Source organism: Nerophis ophidion, linkage group LG14 (assembly GCF_033978795.1).
Source record: "Nerophis ophidion isolate RoL-2023_Sa linkage group LG14, RoL_Noph_v1.0, whole genome shotgun sequence".
Lineage (NCBI taxonomy): Eukaryota > Metazoa > Chordata > Actinopteri > Syngnathiformes > Syngnathidae > Nerophis > Nerophis ophidion.
Window position 1 is genome coordinate 15,585,090 of NC_084624.1, and position 13,338 is coordinate 15,598,427.

At 39.3% G+C, this 13,338-nt stretch overlaps 1 protein-coding gene across 5 annotated transcripts in view; it reads left to right on the top strand.

Annotated features, from left to right (window-relative positions):
• Nucleotides 1-13,338, top strand: part of LOC133568188 (VPS9 domain-containing protein 1-like) — a 90,908-nt gene that overhangs the window by 55,703 nt on the left and 21,867 nt on the right. For all 5 annotated transcript variants that reach the window (XM_061919943.1, XM_061919945.1, XM_061919944.1 and 2 more), the window contains exons 11-14: nucleotides 1,838-2,179; nucleotides 2,248-2,377; nucleotides 5,065-5,270; nucleotides 7,358-7,442. In XM_061919943.1, coding sequence (XP_061775927.1) covers nucleotides 1,838-2,179; nucleotides 2,248-2,377; nucleotides 5,065-5,270; nucleotides 7,358-7,442 — 763 coding nt within the window. The remainder of the gene's footprint in view (nucleotides 1-1,837; nucleotides 2,180-2,247; nucleotides 2,378-5,064; nucleotides 5,271-7,357; nucleotides 7,443-13,338) is intronic.

Genomic DNA, 13,338 nt, shown 5'->3' on the forward strand with positions numbered 1-13,338 from the left:
AAATATTCGACATCTTTCATCCGGAACAAAGGGGAAGCGAACCATCCAGACTGTTATCGATGCAAAGTTCAAAAGCCAGCATCTGTGATGGTATGGGGGTGCATTAGTGCCCAAGGCATGACTAACTTACACATCTGTGAAGGCACCATTAATGCTGAAAGGTACATACAGGTTTTGGAACAACATATGCTGCCATCTAAGCGCTGTCTTTTTCATGGACGCCCCTGCTTGTTTCAGCAAGACAATACCAAGCCACATTCAGCACGTGTTACAACAGCGTGACTTTGTAACGAAAGAGTGTGGGTACTTTCCTGACCCGCCTGCAGTCCAGACCTGTCTCCCATAGAAAATGTGAGGCGCATAATGAAGCGTAAAATACGACAGCAGACACCCCGGACTGTTGAACGACTGAAACTCTACATAAAACAACAATGGGAAAGAATTCCACTTTCAAAGCTTCAATAATTAGTTTCCTCAGTTCCCAAACGTTTGAGTGTTGCAAATCATTGTATTTTGTTTCTATTTACATTTAAAGGGGAACATTATCACAATTTCAAAAGGGTTAAAAACAATAAAAAAAAATCAGTTCCCAGTGGCTTGTATTTTTTGAATTTTTTTTCTAAATTTTACCGGTCTCGGAATATCCCTAAATAAAGCTTTAAAGTGCCTTATTTTCGCTATCTGCGAAACCACTATCCATTTCCCTGTGATGTCACACAGTGCTGCCAATGTAAACAAACAATGGGAATACCACAGCAAGATATAGTGACATTAGCTCGGATTCAAACTCGGATTTCAGCGACTTAAGCGATTCAACAGATTACGCATGTATTGAAACAGATGGTTGGAGTATGAAAGTATTGAAGAAGAAACTGAAGCTATTGAGCGAATAGCTATTGACGCTATTCATAGCCATAGCATGGCCGAATAGCTGCATTAGCATCGCCGGTAAAATGTGCGGACCAAACGATCAGGACTTTCGCATCTTTTGACACTGGAGCAACCTAAATCCGTCGATTGGTGTTTTTTTCGCATTAAATGTGGGTGGAAGGCAACGTAATATAGTTGCAAATGCATCTAGAGGTTATCCATACATCTCTGTAGCATGTCTGCTTTAGCACCGCCGGTAAATAGCATGTTAGCATCGATTAGCTGGCAGTCAACATCAACAAAACTCACCTTTGTGATTTCGTTGACTATCGTTGCAAATGCATCTGCAGGTTATCCATACATCTCTGTGCCATGTCTGCCTTAGCATCGCCGGTAAAATGTGGAGACACTCCAGCACATTCAATGGGGGTCTGGCGTCAGACACTTTCGCATCTTCGGGCCAGTGGTGCAACTTGAATCCCTCCCTGTTAGTGTTGTTACACCCTCCGACAACACACCGTCGAGGCATGATGTCTCCAAGGTTCCAAAAAATAGTCAAAAAAAACGAAAATAACAGAGCTGAGACCCGGTGTTTGTAATGTGTTGAAAATGAAAATGGCGGGTGTGTTACCTCGGCGACGTCACGTTCTGACGTCATCGCCTCCAGCGCGATAAACAGAAAGGCGTTTAATTCGACAAAATTCACCCATTTAGAGTTCGGAAATCGGTTAAAAAAATATATGGTCTTTTTTCTGCACGATCAAGGTATATATTGACGCTTACATAAGTCTGGTGATAATGTTCCCCTTTAACACAATTTCCCAACTCATGTGGAAACAGGGTTTGTACTACAAATCATTTTTGTCATTATGGAGATGCTTTTCCCCAATCTTTCGTATTGACCAACAATTGGATAAAACATTTTGATGATTGTTTGTGCATCATTATCTGTTATAACCATCATCAGGCAGCACTACAAGCAATAACCAGGACTTCACCAGCGACTCCTTGCTTTCGCCGTCACTATCTCATGACGTAAACATTACCGATGATGTGGGAGAAGGGAAGGAACGTCGGCCGTATATGACGAAGGAGCTCGACAACTCTTTTGAAGATTTAGAGCAGTTTCTCTCCGAAATAGACTGGGATCAGCTGGACAGCAGCATTAAAGACTCTTGCTTCGACCCGGAGCTAAGCGGTGATAAGGCCACTTGTCAGGTGCTGGAGGAGGAAACCTTTTCAGACCTGGAGATGAGGGCGCTAAAACAACACCTGAAAGCAATTGTCAAAGACATACATATAGCCATTGGTGAGTTTGAAGAGAGAATGGAAGCATATGAAGTGGCACACTAAGTAATTCCAATCTCTTTATTTTAGAGCAACTTCTGTCACTTTGTTTGCTGTCCTTTGAGTGTCTGAACACAGCCAGCTATAAGGACTTGTGCCTGGCCAGCATCGAGGAGTCCTTTTTTATGCCTCTATGGAGTGCCTTGCTTGCTCTTTTCAGGTAATTGCTTTCTCTTAACTCTCGAAACTGCCGTTTGTCTCGCATAGGTGGCTGCTTTTGAAATTATTCGCGTTGGAATGAGCTCTTCCTGGGTCAACCATGTCAGTTTGACAGCACTTAATGGGGGTGATTAGACCACGGCTTGTGTTCCAAGTAACCGCACCACGGATTCCCCCTATGGATCCACAGCCACCAGGTTTTAAACTTAAATAATATCTGCTCATGCAAAGAATATATTATCATTAGAGGTGAAACTCTTGGGGTGACGTTTCGATTCAGATTCGCTTCTCGATTCCACACGATTCTCGATTCAAACCGACTATGCAATGTATTATTTAGTATATTTCAATAAAATCTTTTCAAAATGACATATACACGTAACAAATAAGCATGGAGATGGCCTAAAAAATGATTTTCAAAAGTTTTTTCTTAAAAAAATTATCCAATTTGTTTGTAAAAGTAAAAATATATACTGGTTGTCGTTGAGAACCGGCTCCTAGGTTTTTGATTTGATACGTGTCGGCATGCACAACTTCGATTAACAGGTTAGAATTATTCACGGGAAATGAAAGCAACAGGACAACTTGCAAAGTGGATTTTGCATCAAATACTAGCATAAACATCCGCATGTGATAACGTGAATGATTGACGTGTTTTTGATCCCCCTCGAGACAGAAGTGAATCACCACCAGCAGCGGTGGCAAAGTCAGCAAGTCTGCTGTTAAAACTGCAGGTAACTAACAGACCATCAGCAGATTTGCTTAATTTTCCGCAAAATAATAGTTAACTCTAATAGTCGATGGTTGAAAAATTGCACTGTGTACAGTTGTACTTGACTCTCTTGTAGTTGTCTTTGACTGATGAAATTTTACTTCCTTTTGAGTTCACAGCATGTATAATGTATTACATTTAAAAAAAATAATACTTTTAATTTCTATTTGAAAAATGTTACACATGGGGCGGTGCGGCTTGGTTGGTAGAGCCTCACTACCAGCAACTTGAGCGTTTAGGTTCGATCCCTGCTTCCTCCATCCTAGTCACTGGCATTTTGTCCTTGGGCAAGACACTTTGCCCACCTGCTCCCAGTGCCACCCTCACTGGTTTAATTGTAGCTTAAATAGATGTATATCAGATCTGGGCAAATTAAGGGCCGGGGATTGAATGAGGCCCGTTAAGCTTTTCAATTTGGCCCGCCGGACATTCCCAAATATTTTTTTTAGATCTTTAAGATCGAAACTGTAGCTGCCATTACTATGTGCAGTGATGTTTTTAAATTACCGTAAGTCTTGAACTTTACAGTGGTTGGAATCTGCGCTTTTTTGGACGATATACTAGTTACTATTAGGGCTGCGAATCTTTGGGTGTCCCACGATTCCATTCAATATCGATTCTTGGGGTCACGATTCGATTCAAAAACGATTTTTTTTCCAATTCAACACGATTTTCGATTCAGAAACAATTTTTTTTTTCCCGATTTAAAATAATTCTCTATTCATTCAATACATAGGATTTCAGCAGGATCTACCCCAGTCTGCTGACATGCAAGCACGGTAGTAGATTTTTGTAAAAAGCTTTTATAATTGTAAAGGACAGTGTTTTATCAACTGATTGCAATAATGTAAATTTGTTTTAACTATTAAACGAACCAGAAATATGACTTATTTTGTCTTTGTGAAAATATTGGACACAGTGTGTTGTCAAGCTTATGAGATGCGATGCAAGTTTAAGCCACTGTGACACTATTGTTCTTTTTTTTTCACTTTTATAAATGTCCATTCCACTTTTTTAATCAGAAAGGCTATATCATTGACTACTAATTTTTAAGGGGCTAAGAATGTTGCCCATTGCATTTTTTGGACTTTTTTTTTGTTTCAACTTAGCAAATCAATAAAAATGTTACTTTGGCTGTATGCAAATGTTGTTTTTTTCTTTCTTTTGTCTTCATCAGTGACTTAATTTATCGGTACTTATGCATTACTGACCTGAACTTTAGATGTTGAAAGTAATTAGTACATGGAGGACAGCGCACCAGCTCTTTCAAAGACCAGTAGATGGCGTGAACTCTCTTTTTTTGAATGTATCACAGTGGCAAAAAATACCTTTACATACAATATGTATACATTCCAGATTATTTGAAGGAGAAAAACTCATTCTAAACTTGCAATTTCAAAAAAGCTTAGGTGTAACTCATATATGAATAATTATTTCTATATGATATAATTGAGCTACGGGCAAACTACTGTACATCCTGCTGGCTGGTTATGATTTTTAAATTAATCCAACTTGCCCAAATATTTTTTTTTTCATCGCACAGTCAGGAGATTGAGGATTCAACCATCGTCTCTATGTGGAGTTTGCCTGTTGGCTGTGGAGTGAGTTGGTTTTCGCCGTGTACTCTGACTTCCTCGCACATTCCAAAAATATGCACAATAGATCAATTAGAGACTCTAAAGCGTTTGAATGAGTCGAATGGTTGTTTGTATAATTGTATCCTTTGAATGGCTGGTGACCAGTCCAGAGTGTACTCCACTTCTTACCCAAAGTCAGCTGGGATAGGCTCCAGCTTACCTGTGACTCTAATGTGGACATGGTTATAAATTATGGATGGATGGATATATACTGTACCGACTTTTGTCATGTTTCATTTTTTTTGTTCACGTTTATTTTTGATTTACTTTTTCTTTCAGGAAGGTCCACAGGGAAAGAGAACTCTCATGTGAGATTCGAATGAAACTCTTTCAGGATGTTTCGCCTCTCGATTTTGGTGTGCCCTTGTCACTGTTCCCCCTGGACCCTCACACACTGAAAGGTTCTTACCCTTATGAGTGTGCTGTTCAAGAGCTGAAGCTTCTTACAAAAGACTTCTGCCCTCAAAGAAAGTTGGAATGTATTGGTAAGTTTTTTTTAAATATTTATTCCGTAGAAATACAAATAGCTCAGGTAATGGGTGAGTACCCGCAGGCAAGTCTAGCTACTCAAGCACAGTGTCTAATTAAAGTTAAAGCACCAATGAACACTACGTGTGGTGAAATTTGTCCTCTGCGTTTGACCCATCCCCTTGTTCACCCCCTGGGAGGTGAGGGGAGCAGTGGGCAGCAGCGATGGCCGCGCCCGGGAATCATTTTTGGTCATTTAACCACCAATTCCAACCCTTGATGCTGAGTGCCAAGCAGGGAGGTAATGGGTCCCATTTTTATAGCGCGGACAAACATTTATATCACAACACGTAGTTTTTAGCTTGTGTAATAATGAAAACTATGTTGACTCATGCTCAGTCTTTGTGGCACAAGAACTGGCTGTATTGTTTCCACATTGATACTGTATAGGTGTTTCAAAATAGCGCAATCTGCTAGATTGAAAAAGTCATTACATTTGAGTACAAAGCATAGTATTCTCTCGATCATTGCAGGGGTTAAGGCAAGGGTCGGGAACCTTTTTGGCTGAGAGAGCTATGAAAGCCAAATATTTCAAAATGTATTTCCGTGGGAGCCATATAATATTTTTTAACACTGAATACAACTAAATGCGTGCATTTTTAAGTAAGACCAACATTTTTAGAGTATAGTAAGTTTCTTATTATTTTTAATAAAATTGTTATTCTAAAAGTTAACCAATAATAAGTATAATACTTCTTACCATTAATGCGAACTCTTGAGCAGGTGCGATAGAAAACGGATGGTTGGATTAAAATGCATGAGAATGTTTTATAATTTGAAGGTTATTTTTAACACTGTGATTACCAGCGGAATTATTAATTACTTATCGTGTTAAGCAATGTCAGCTAAGATTTATCTGAGAGCCGGATGCAGTCATCAAAAGAGCCGCATCTGGCTCTAGACCCATTGGTTCCCTACCCCTGGGTTAAGGTATAAACTGCACTGTGGAGATGAAAGTATGCAGTATGCAGATTTTATTACCGCCACCAAAGAGGTTCTGTTTTTGCCAGGGTTTGTTTGTCTATTTGTTAGCAACATAACTTAAACCAGTGGTTCTCAACCTTTTTTCAGTGATGTACCCCCTGTGAACATTTTTATAATTCAAGTACCCCCTAATCAGAGCAAAGCATTTTTGGTTGAAAAACAGAGATAAAGAAGTAAAATACAGCACTATGTCATCAGTTTTTGATTTATTAAATTGTATAACAGTGCAAAATATTGCTCATTTGTAGTGGTCTTTCTTGAACTACTTGGAAAAAAAGGTATAAAAATAACTAAAAACTTGTTGAAAAATAAACAAGTGATTCAATTATAAATAAAGATTTCTACACAGAAGTAATCATCAACTTAAAGTGCCCTCTTTGGGGATTGTAATAGAGATCCATCTGGATTCATGAACTTAATTCTAAACATTTCTTCACAAAAAAAGAAATCTTTAACATCAATATTTATGGAACATGTCCACAAAAAAATCCTGCTGTCAACACTAAGTATTGCATTGTTGCATTTCTTTTCACAGTTTATGAACTTACATTCATATTTTGTTAAAGTATTATTCAATAAATATATTTATAAAGGATTTTTGAATTGTTGCTATTTTTAGAATATTTAAAAAAAATCTCACGTACCCCCTGGCATACCTTCAAGTACCCCCAGGGGTACGCGTACCCCCATTTGAGAACCACTGACTTATACAGTTATGGACAGATTTTGACGACATTTTCAAAAATTTTCAATTAAAAAAATCCCTCTACTATGAACACACCTCTCTTGAATTCGTCCTCTTTTTCTCCTCTTTATGGCATCATCGAACCCATTTTCCCCAACCAAATCCGCACGGCGCAAAGTATTTTGGGAGATATAACATAGTTTGACACCGCTCAATGCAAAAGCGCCAGAAAACACTACTAACCAAGTTTTCGTTTGATACCAACACATGGCAGGGCATTAATGTGAGGATTGAAACTGCAATATCGCAGTATCTACCACATCGTTACATCCCTAGTTCCTACTTGTATTGATTTAGTTTTTCCTTCTATTACAGTGAGGACATTACGCCTGATCTGCGCTTGTGCTGAAGACTACAGAGGCCTTCACGAGGTGGATTCAGCACCCAGTACAGCTGCCATGTAAGTAAATAATCAGTTCTTTTATTACAGCAGTCATGTGGGGAAAAAGTATTAAGCCTTTTTTTGTGAAAATGTTAAGCAAGAATTAAGGCTTGTCTTCTAAAGACCACTGTAGTGCACTTGAAGATTCACTTTTTGAAAGCAAAACAGATTTTCTGAGAATGGTGAAGCTTCTTTTTAAAATGAGAGCTTTCTTTGATGCCGTGACTCCCCTAAAGTTGAGTGTGAACATAATTTATAGAGCAGGGCTGTAAAGGTTTCTCTGTCAGGTCTAATCATTGACCAGTTAGATGTGGCACAGCAGGGGTTGTCCAAAGCTTTTTATCCCCCTACAGAGTGCCCCTTACTGTCCAGGCCTGAAACTGGGTCGTCCTGTCTAGTTTTGGAACTGACCCAGGACCCAACAAGAAGCCTAAGCGAGGGAGAGAGAGGGTTTGTGGAATTCAGGATAAAGCACTCAGTGTCAGACAAAGACTCAGTGGGTCATGATGTAGAACACACATTTCTGCATAGGCAATTTCAATTGTCTTCCTTTCAACGTATTTGAAACATTGGCAAACGATTGAGCACAGTGGACTGCTCCTCTTGTGTTCATCTCTGGGAGCATGGGCATCTATATTTTATCAAGTGAACAATGAACACAAATCTCTCTCTGAGTGCCAGTAGTTGTTTGAGATTTCATAGGACAGTTGATCAAGTTAGTAAACTGAAAACTACATTTTAAGAATTTGATGAGTTAATGCAACACATAAAACTGCCAGGTAGGGATGGGTACTGAATTCCGTACTGACCAAATTCCGTCGACGTAGTAAGAAATACTACTGCCACTGATACAATGGAATGAAGAAATATGTTACCTCTAAGAGTTTACAGCGGAACCTTTATAAGTTTATAAGTTGTCAACATTGCTAGAACAAAAACTATCTGCACCAGTAACTTGCACATTTACTTGTGACTTTGGCAATAAACATACAGTATAAAATACAGCATAATAAAGGATCTTAACCCTTTTGGAGCTCAAAGTGCATGTTGTCAAAAGCGGTCGACCATGTATGAGACCTCATGACCTCATAATTTTTTTCATACATTGAAGACATCAGGCATTGTGATTTTTCTGTCTACAGTCGGAAATCCGTCTTTATCGCTGTAAAAATATACAATATTATGTTCTGTTTTTTTCCGACTTACAATCTGTGTTAAAATCATGATCCGTCTCTTTGCCATACCTGCCAACAACTACGGTTTTCCTGTAATGAGTTCGGTTTTTGATAATCCAGTGATAAAAACTACGGTTTTCCATAAAAAATTATTAACTTAAAAATCTAAGCTACGTAGCGAAGCAACTCTACGGGCAGGGGACAAAACATACGGGACACATCAATTGTGGTTGGTTGGTGTACTATGATGAGTTACGATTGGTTAAGATTAAGGCAAAATATTACAGACAGGTCAATCACAGGTAAGATAGGGTGGGTCATCGAACCAGGATGGAAAATCGCAACAGACACGCACATCCCAAAAGACGACGAGAAATTCAGAGAAGAGAAGAGGGAATATTCAAGTGGGTGATTTACAAACACTGTTTCTATATGTGTTGGGAAATTGTGTAAGATGTAAATATAAACGGAATACAATGATTTGCTAATCATTTTCAACCCATATTCAGTTGAATATGCTACAAAGACAACATATTTGATGTTCAAACTGATACTTTTTTTTTTTTGCAAATAATCATTAATTTTGGAATTTGATGCCAGCAACACGTGACAAAGAAGTTGGGAAAGGTGGCAATAAATACTGATAAAGTTGTGGAATGCTCATCAAACACTTCTTTGGAACGGCGCAGTGGAAGAGTGGCTGTGCGCAACCCGAGGGTCCCTGGTTCAAATCCCACCTAGTACCAACTTCGTCACGTCCGTTGTGTCCTGAGCAAGACACTTCGCCCTTGCTCCTGATGGGTGCTGGTTGGCGCATTGCATGGCAGCTCCCTCCATCAGTGTGTGAATGTGTGTGTGAATGGGTAAATGTGGAAGTAGTGTCAAAGCGCTTTGAGTACCTTGAAGGTAGAAAAGCGCTATACAAGTACAACCCATTTACCCATTTATTATCCCACAGGTGTGCAGGCTAATTGGGAACAGGTGGGTGCCATGATTGGGTATAAAAACAGCTTCCCAAAAAATGCTCAGTCTTTTACAAGAAAGGATGGGGCGAGGTACACCCCTTTTTCCACAACTGCGCGAGCAAATAGTCAAACAGTTTAAGAACAATGTTTCTCAAAGTGCAGTTGCAAGAAATTTAGGGATTTCAACATATACGGTCCATGATATCATCAAAAAGTTCAGAGAATCTGGAGAAATCACTCCACGTAAGCGGCATGGCCGGACACCAACATTGAATGACCGTGACCTTCGATCCCTCAGACGGATTCTCTTCCTTAGGTTTTTCTACTTTGCCACATTGGGACAAATGTATGCGTCTGGATAAAACAATGCCCAAAACATTCATTTTAGTCGTTTACCATGTGAGCCCAAATCAAAACTGCTCTCGACATGGAAGACGTGGAATATACATTTAAGAACTAAATGCTCAATTTAATTTTCATTGGTGTTTCAGAACAAGACAGTAGCTGACATTTTGTCCATTATTTCTACTGTTTATATTTTGACTTTAAATATTTGACCCATTTTGAAACATAAACATGACTGCAAGATATTTGTTATTTCAGGCTATAAATCACAAATGGCTATTCAGATAAATTAAGTTAGCTAATAGAATAAATATTGTTTGGTCTCTTTATATTTTTTGCATTTGGAGCAGTTAGAAGTGGCGGGGGAGACGGAGACAGAAATTGGCTGTAAAATCCAAGCAGAATCCACAAAAGCAGAAACCAAAAGGAAAATGCAAGCTGCTCAGAAATTTTCCAGGAAGGTTCATGTCAGAGCCATCAACGCAAAAATGCCAAAGTAATGTGTAAATGAACCAAAGTATTGTGTAAATAATGTAAATGACTAGATGAACCATCTGTGGTTGTGAAGTGAACATTAGTAACGTTGGAACTACTGTATAGAGTTGGCTAACCCATGTGGTTCCTGTGGATGTGAACACAAGTTGTAATTACTGTAGTGACTAAATAACATAGTGCCTGAAACAGACAGTGATTCATTTGGATGAATGGGGTATGTATTTATGTAAACTATTTTTCAATTCTTTAAACACTGAAACATCTTTAAATTGTGCTTTTTTTGCTCATTATACTCATTCTGAAAAACCAGGAGCTTTTGGGGAAGTTTGCCCACCTTACATACAACTTTTATTTAACCACATAAGAAACCCATTGAGATCTAAATCTCTTTCACAAGGGTCACCTGGCCAAGAGGTCAACAACGCATGTCACAGAGCAGTTTCAGACTGTGCACCAGTGCACAAAGCAAGGTCCATAAACCCTCCACACAGTTTTATGGATGTGGATGAACTTGACTGGCCTGCAGAGTCCTGCCCTGAACCCGATAGAACACCTTTGGGATGAATTAGAACAGAGACTGAGAGCCAGGCCTTCTCGACCAACACCAGCGTGTGACCTCACCAATGCGCTTTTGGAAGAATGGTCGAAAATTCCTATAAACACACTCCGCAACCTTGTGGACAGCCTTCCCAGAAGAGTTGAAGCTGTAATAGCTGTAAAAGTTGGACCAAAAATCATATTGAACCCTATGGGTTAGGAATGGGATGGCACATCAAGTTCATTCAGTTGGGCAAAAAAAGTATTTAGTCAGCCACCGATTGTGCAAGTTCTCCCACTTAAAATGATTACAGAGGTGTGTAATTGTCATCATAAGTACACTTCAACTGTGAGAGACAGAATGTGAAAAAAAATCCAGGAATTCACATTGTAGGAATTTTAAAGAATTTATTTGTAAATTCTGGTGGAAAAAAAGGATTTGGTCAACCATTCAAAGCTTTCACTGATGGAAGGAGGTTTTGGCTCAAAATCTCACGATACATGGCCCCATTCATTCTTTCCTTAACACGATCAATCATCCTGTCCCCTTAGCAGAAAAACAGCCCCAAAGCATGATGTTTCCACCCCCATGCTTCACAGTAGGTGTGGTGTTCTTGGGATGCAACTCAGTATTCTTCTTCCTCCAAACACGACAAGTTGAGTTTATACCAAATAGTTCTCTTTTGGTTTCATCTGACCACATGACATTCTCCCAATCCTCTGCTGTATCATCCATGTATCCACTTTGGTATAAACTCAAATTGTCGTGTTTGGAGGAGGAATAATACTGAGTTGCATCCCAAGAACACCACACCTGCTGTGAAGCATGGTTGATCCGTGTTAAGGAAAGAATGAATGGGGCCATGTATCGTGAGATTTTGAGCCAAAACCTCCTTCCATCAGTGAGAGCTTTGAATGGTTGACCAAATACTTATTTTTCACCATAAATTACAAATAAATTCTTTAAAATTCCTACAATGTGAATTCCTGGATTTTTTTTCACATTCTGTTTCTCACAGTTGAAGTGTACCTATGATGAAAATTACAGACCTCTGTCATCATTTTAAGTGGGAGAACTTGCACAATCGGTGGCTGACTAAATACTTTTTTGCGCCATTGGATGTTATATTTTATATTGATATTAGTGTACATTTTTATTCTACTTTATACCTTCATTATCCCTTCCATCCTTTGTAACTGAGATACTGTGCAGAACACTTTCCCTTGCGGATCAATAAAATTTGACTAAGTCTAATTAACTTATACAGAAATTGTGGAATTTTCTCTGCCTTTACCCGAGTGAGTCGGCATCTGAAATGCATCACTCCGAAGGGCTGGATTCATACCCCCCACCCCTCTTTATGCCCACTACCCCTACATGCAAAGAGTCATCGGCAAACCACTACCCTCACAGGAACGCGCAAAATGTGAGGATAGGGCTAAAAAGTAGCCTCAATGGTTTATTAGGACTGATCCCCAGTATGTGATGTTAGAATGTAATTACAAACCCTGTTTCCATATGAGTTGGGAAATTGTGTTAGATGTAAATATAAACGGAATACAATGATTTGCAAATCATTTTCAACCCATATTCATTTGAATGCACTACAAAGACAAGATATTTGATGTTCAAACTCTTAAACTTTTTTTTTTGCAAACATTTATTAAATTATAATTTTATGGCTGCAACACGTGCCAAAGTAGTTGGGAAAGGGCATGTTTACCACTGTGTTACATCACCTTTTCTTTTAACAACATTTAATAAACGTTTGGGCACTGAGGAAGCTAATTGTTGAAGCTTTGAAAGTGGAATTTTTTTCCATTCTTGTTTTATGTAGCGCTTCAGTCGTTCAACAGTCTGGGGTCTCCGCTGTCGTATTTTACGCTTCATAATGCGCCACACATTTTCGATGGTAGACAGGTCTGGACTGCAGGCGGGCCAGGAAAGTACCCGCACTCTTTTGTTACGAAGCCACGCTGTTGTAACACGTGCTGAATGTGGCTTGGCATTGTCTTGCTGAAATAAGCAGGGGCGTCCATGAAAAAGACGGCGCTTATATGGCAGCATATGTTGTTCCAAAACCTGTATGTACCCTTCAGTATTAATGGTGCCTTCACAGATGTGTAAGTTACCCATGCCTTTGGCACTAATGCACCCCCATACCATCCCAGATGCTGGCTTTTGAACTTTGCGTCGATAACAGTCTGGATGGTTCGCTTCCCCTTTGGTCCGGATGACACGATGTAGAATATTTCCCCCCAAAAAATTGAAATGTCGACTCGTCAGACCACAGAACACTTTTCCACTTTGCATCAGTCCATCTTATATGATCTTGGGCCCAGAGAAGCCGGCTGCGTTTCTGGATGTTGTTGATAAGTGGCTTTCGCTTTGCATAG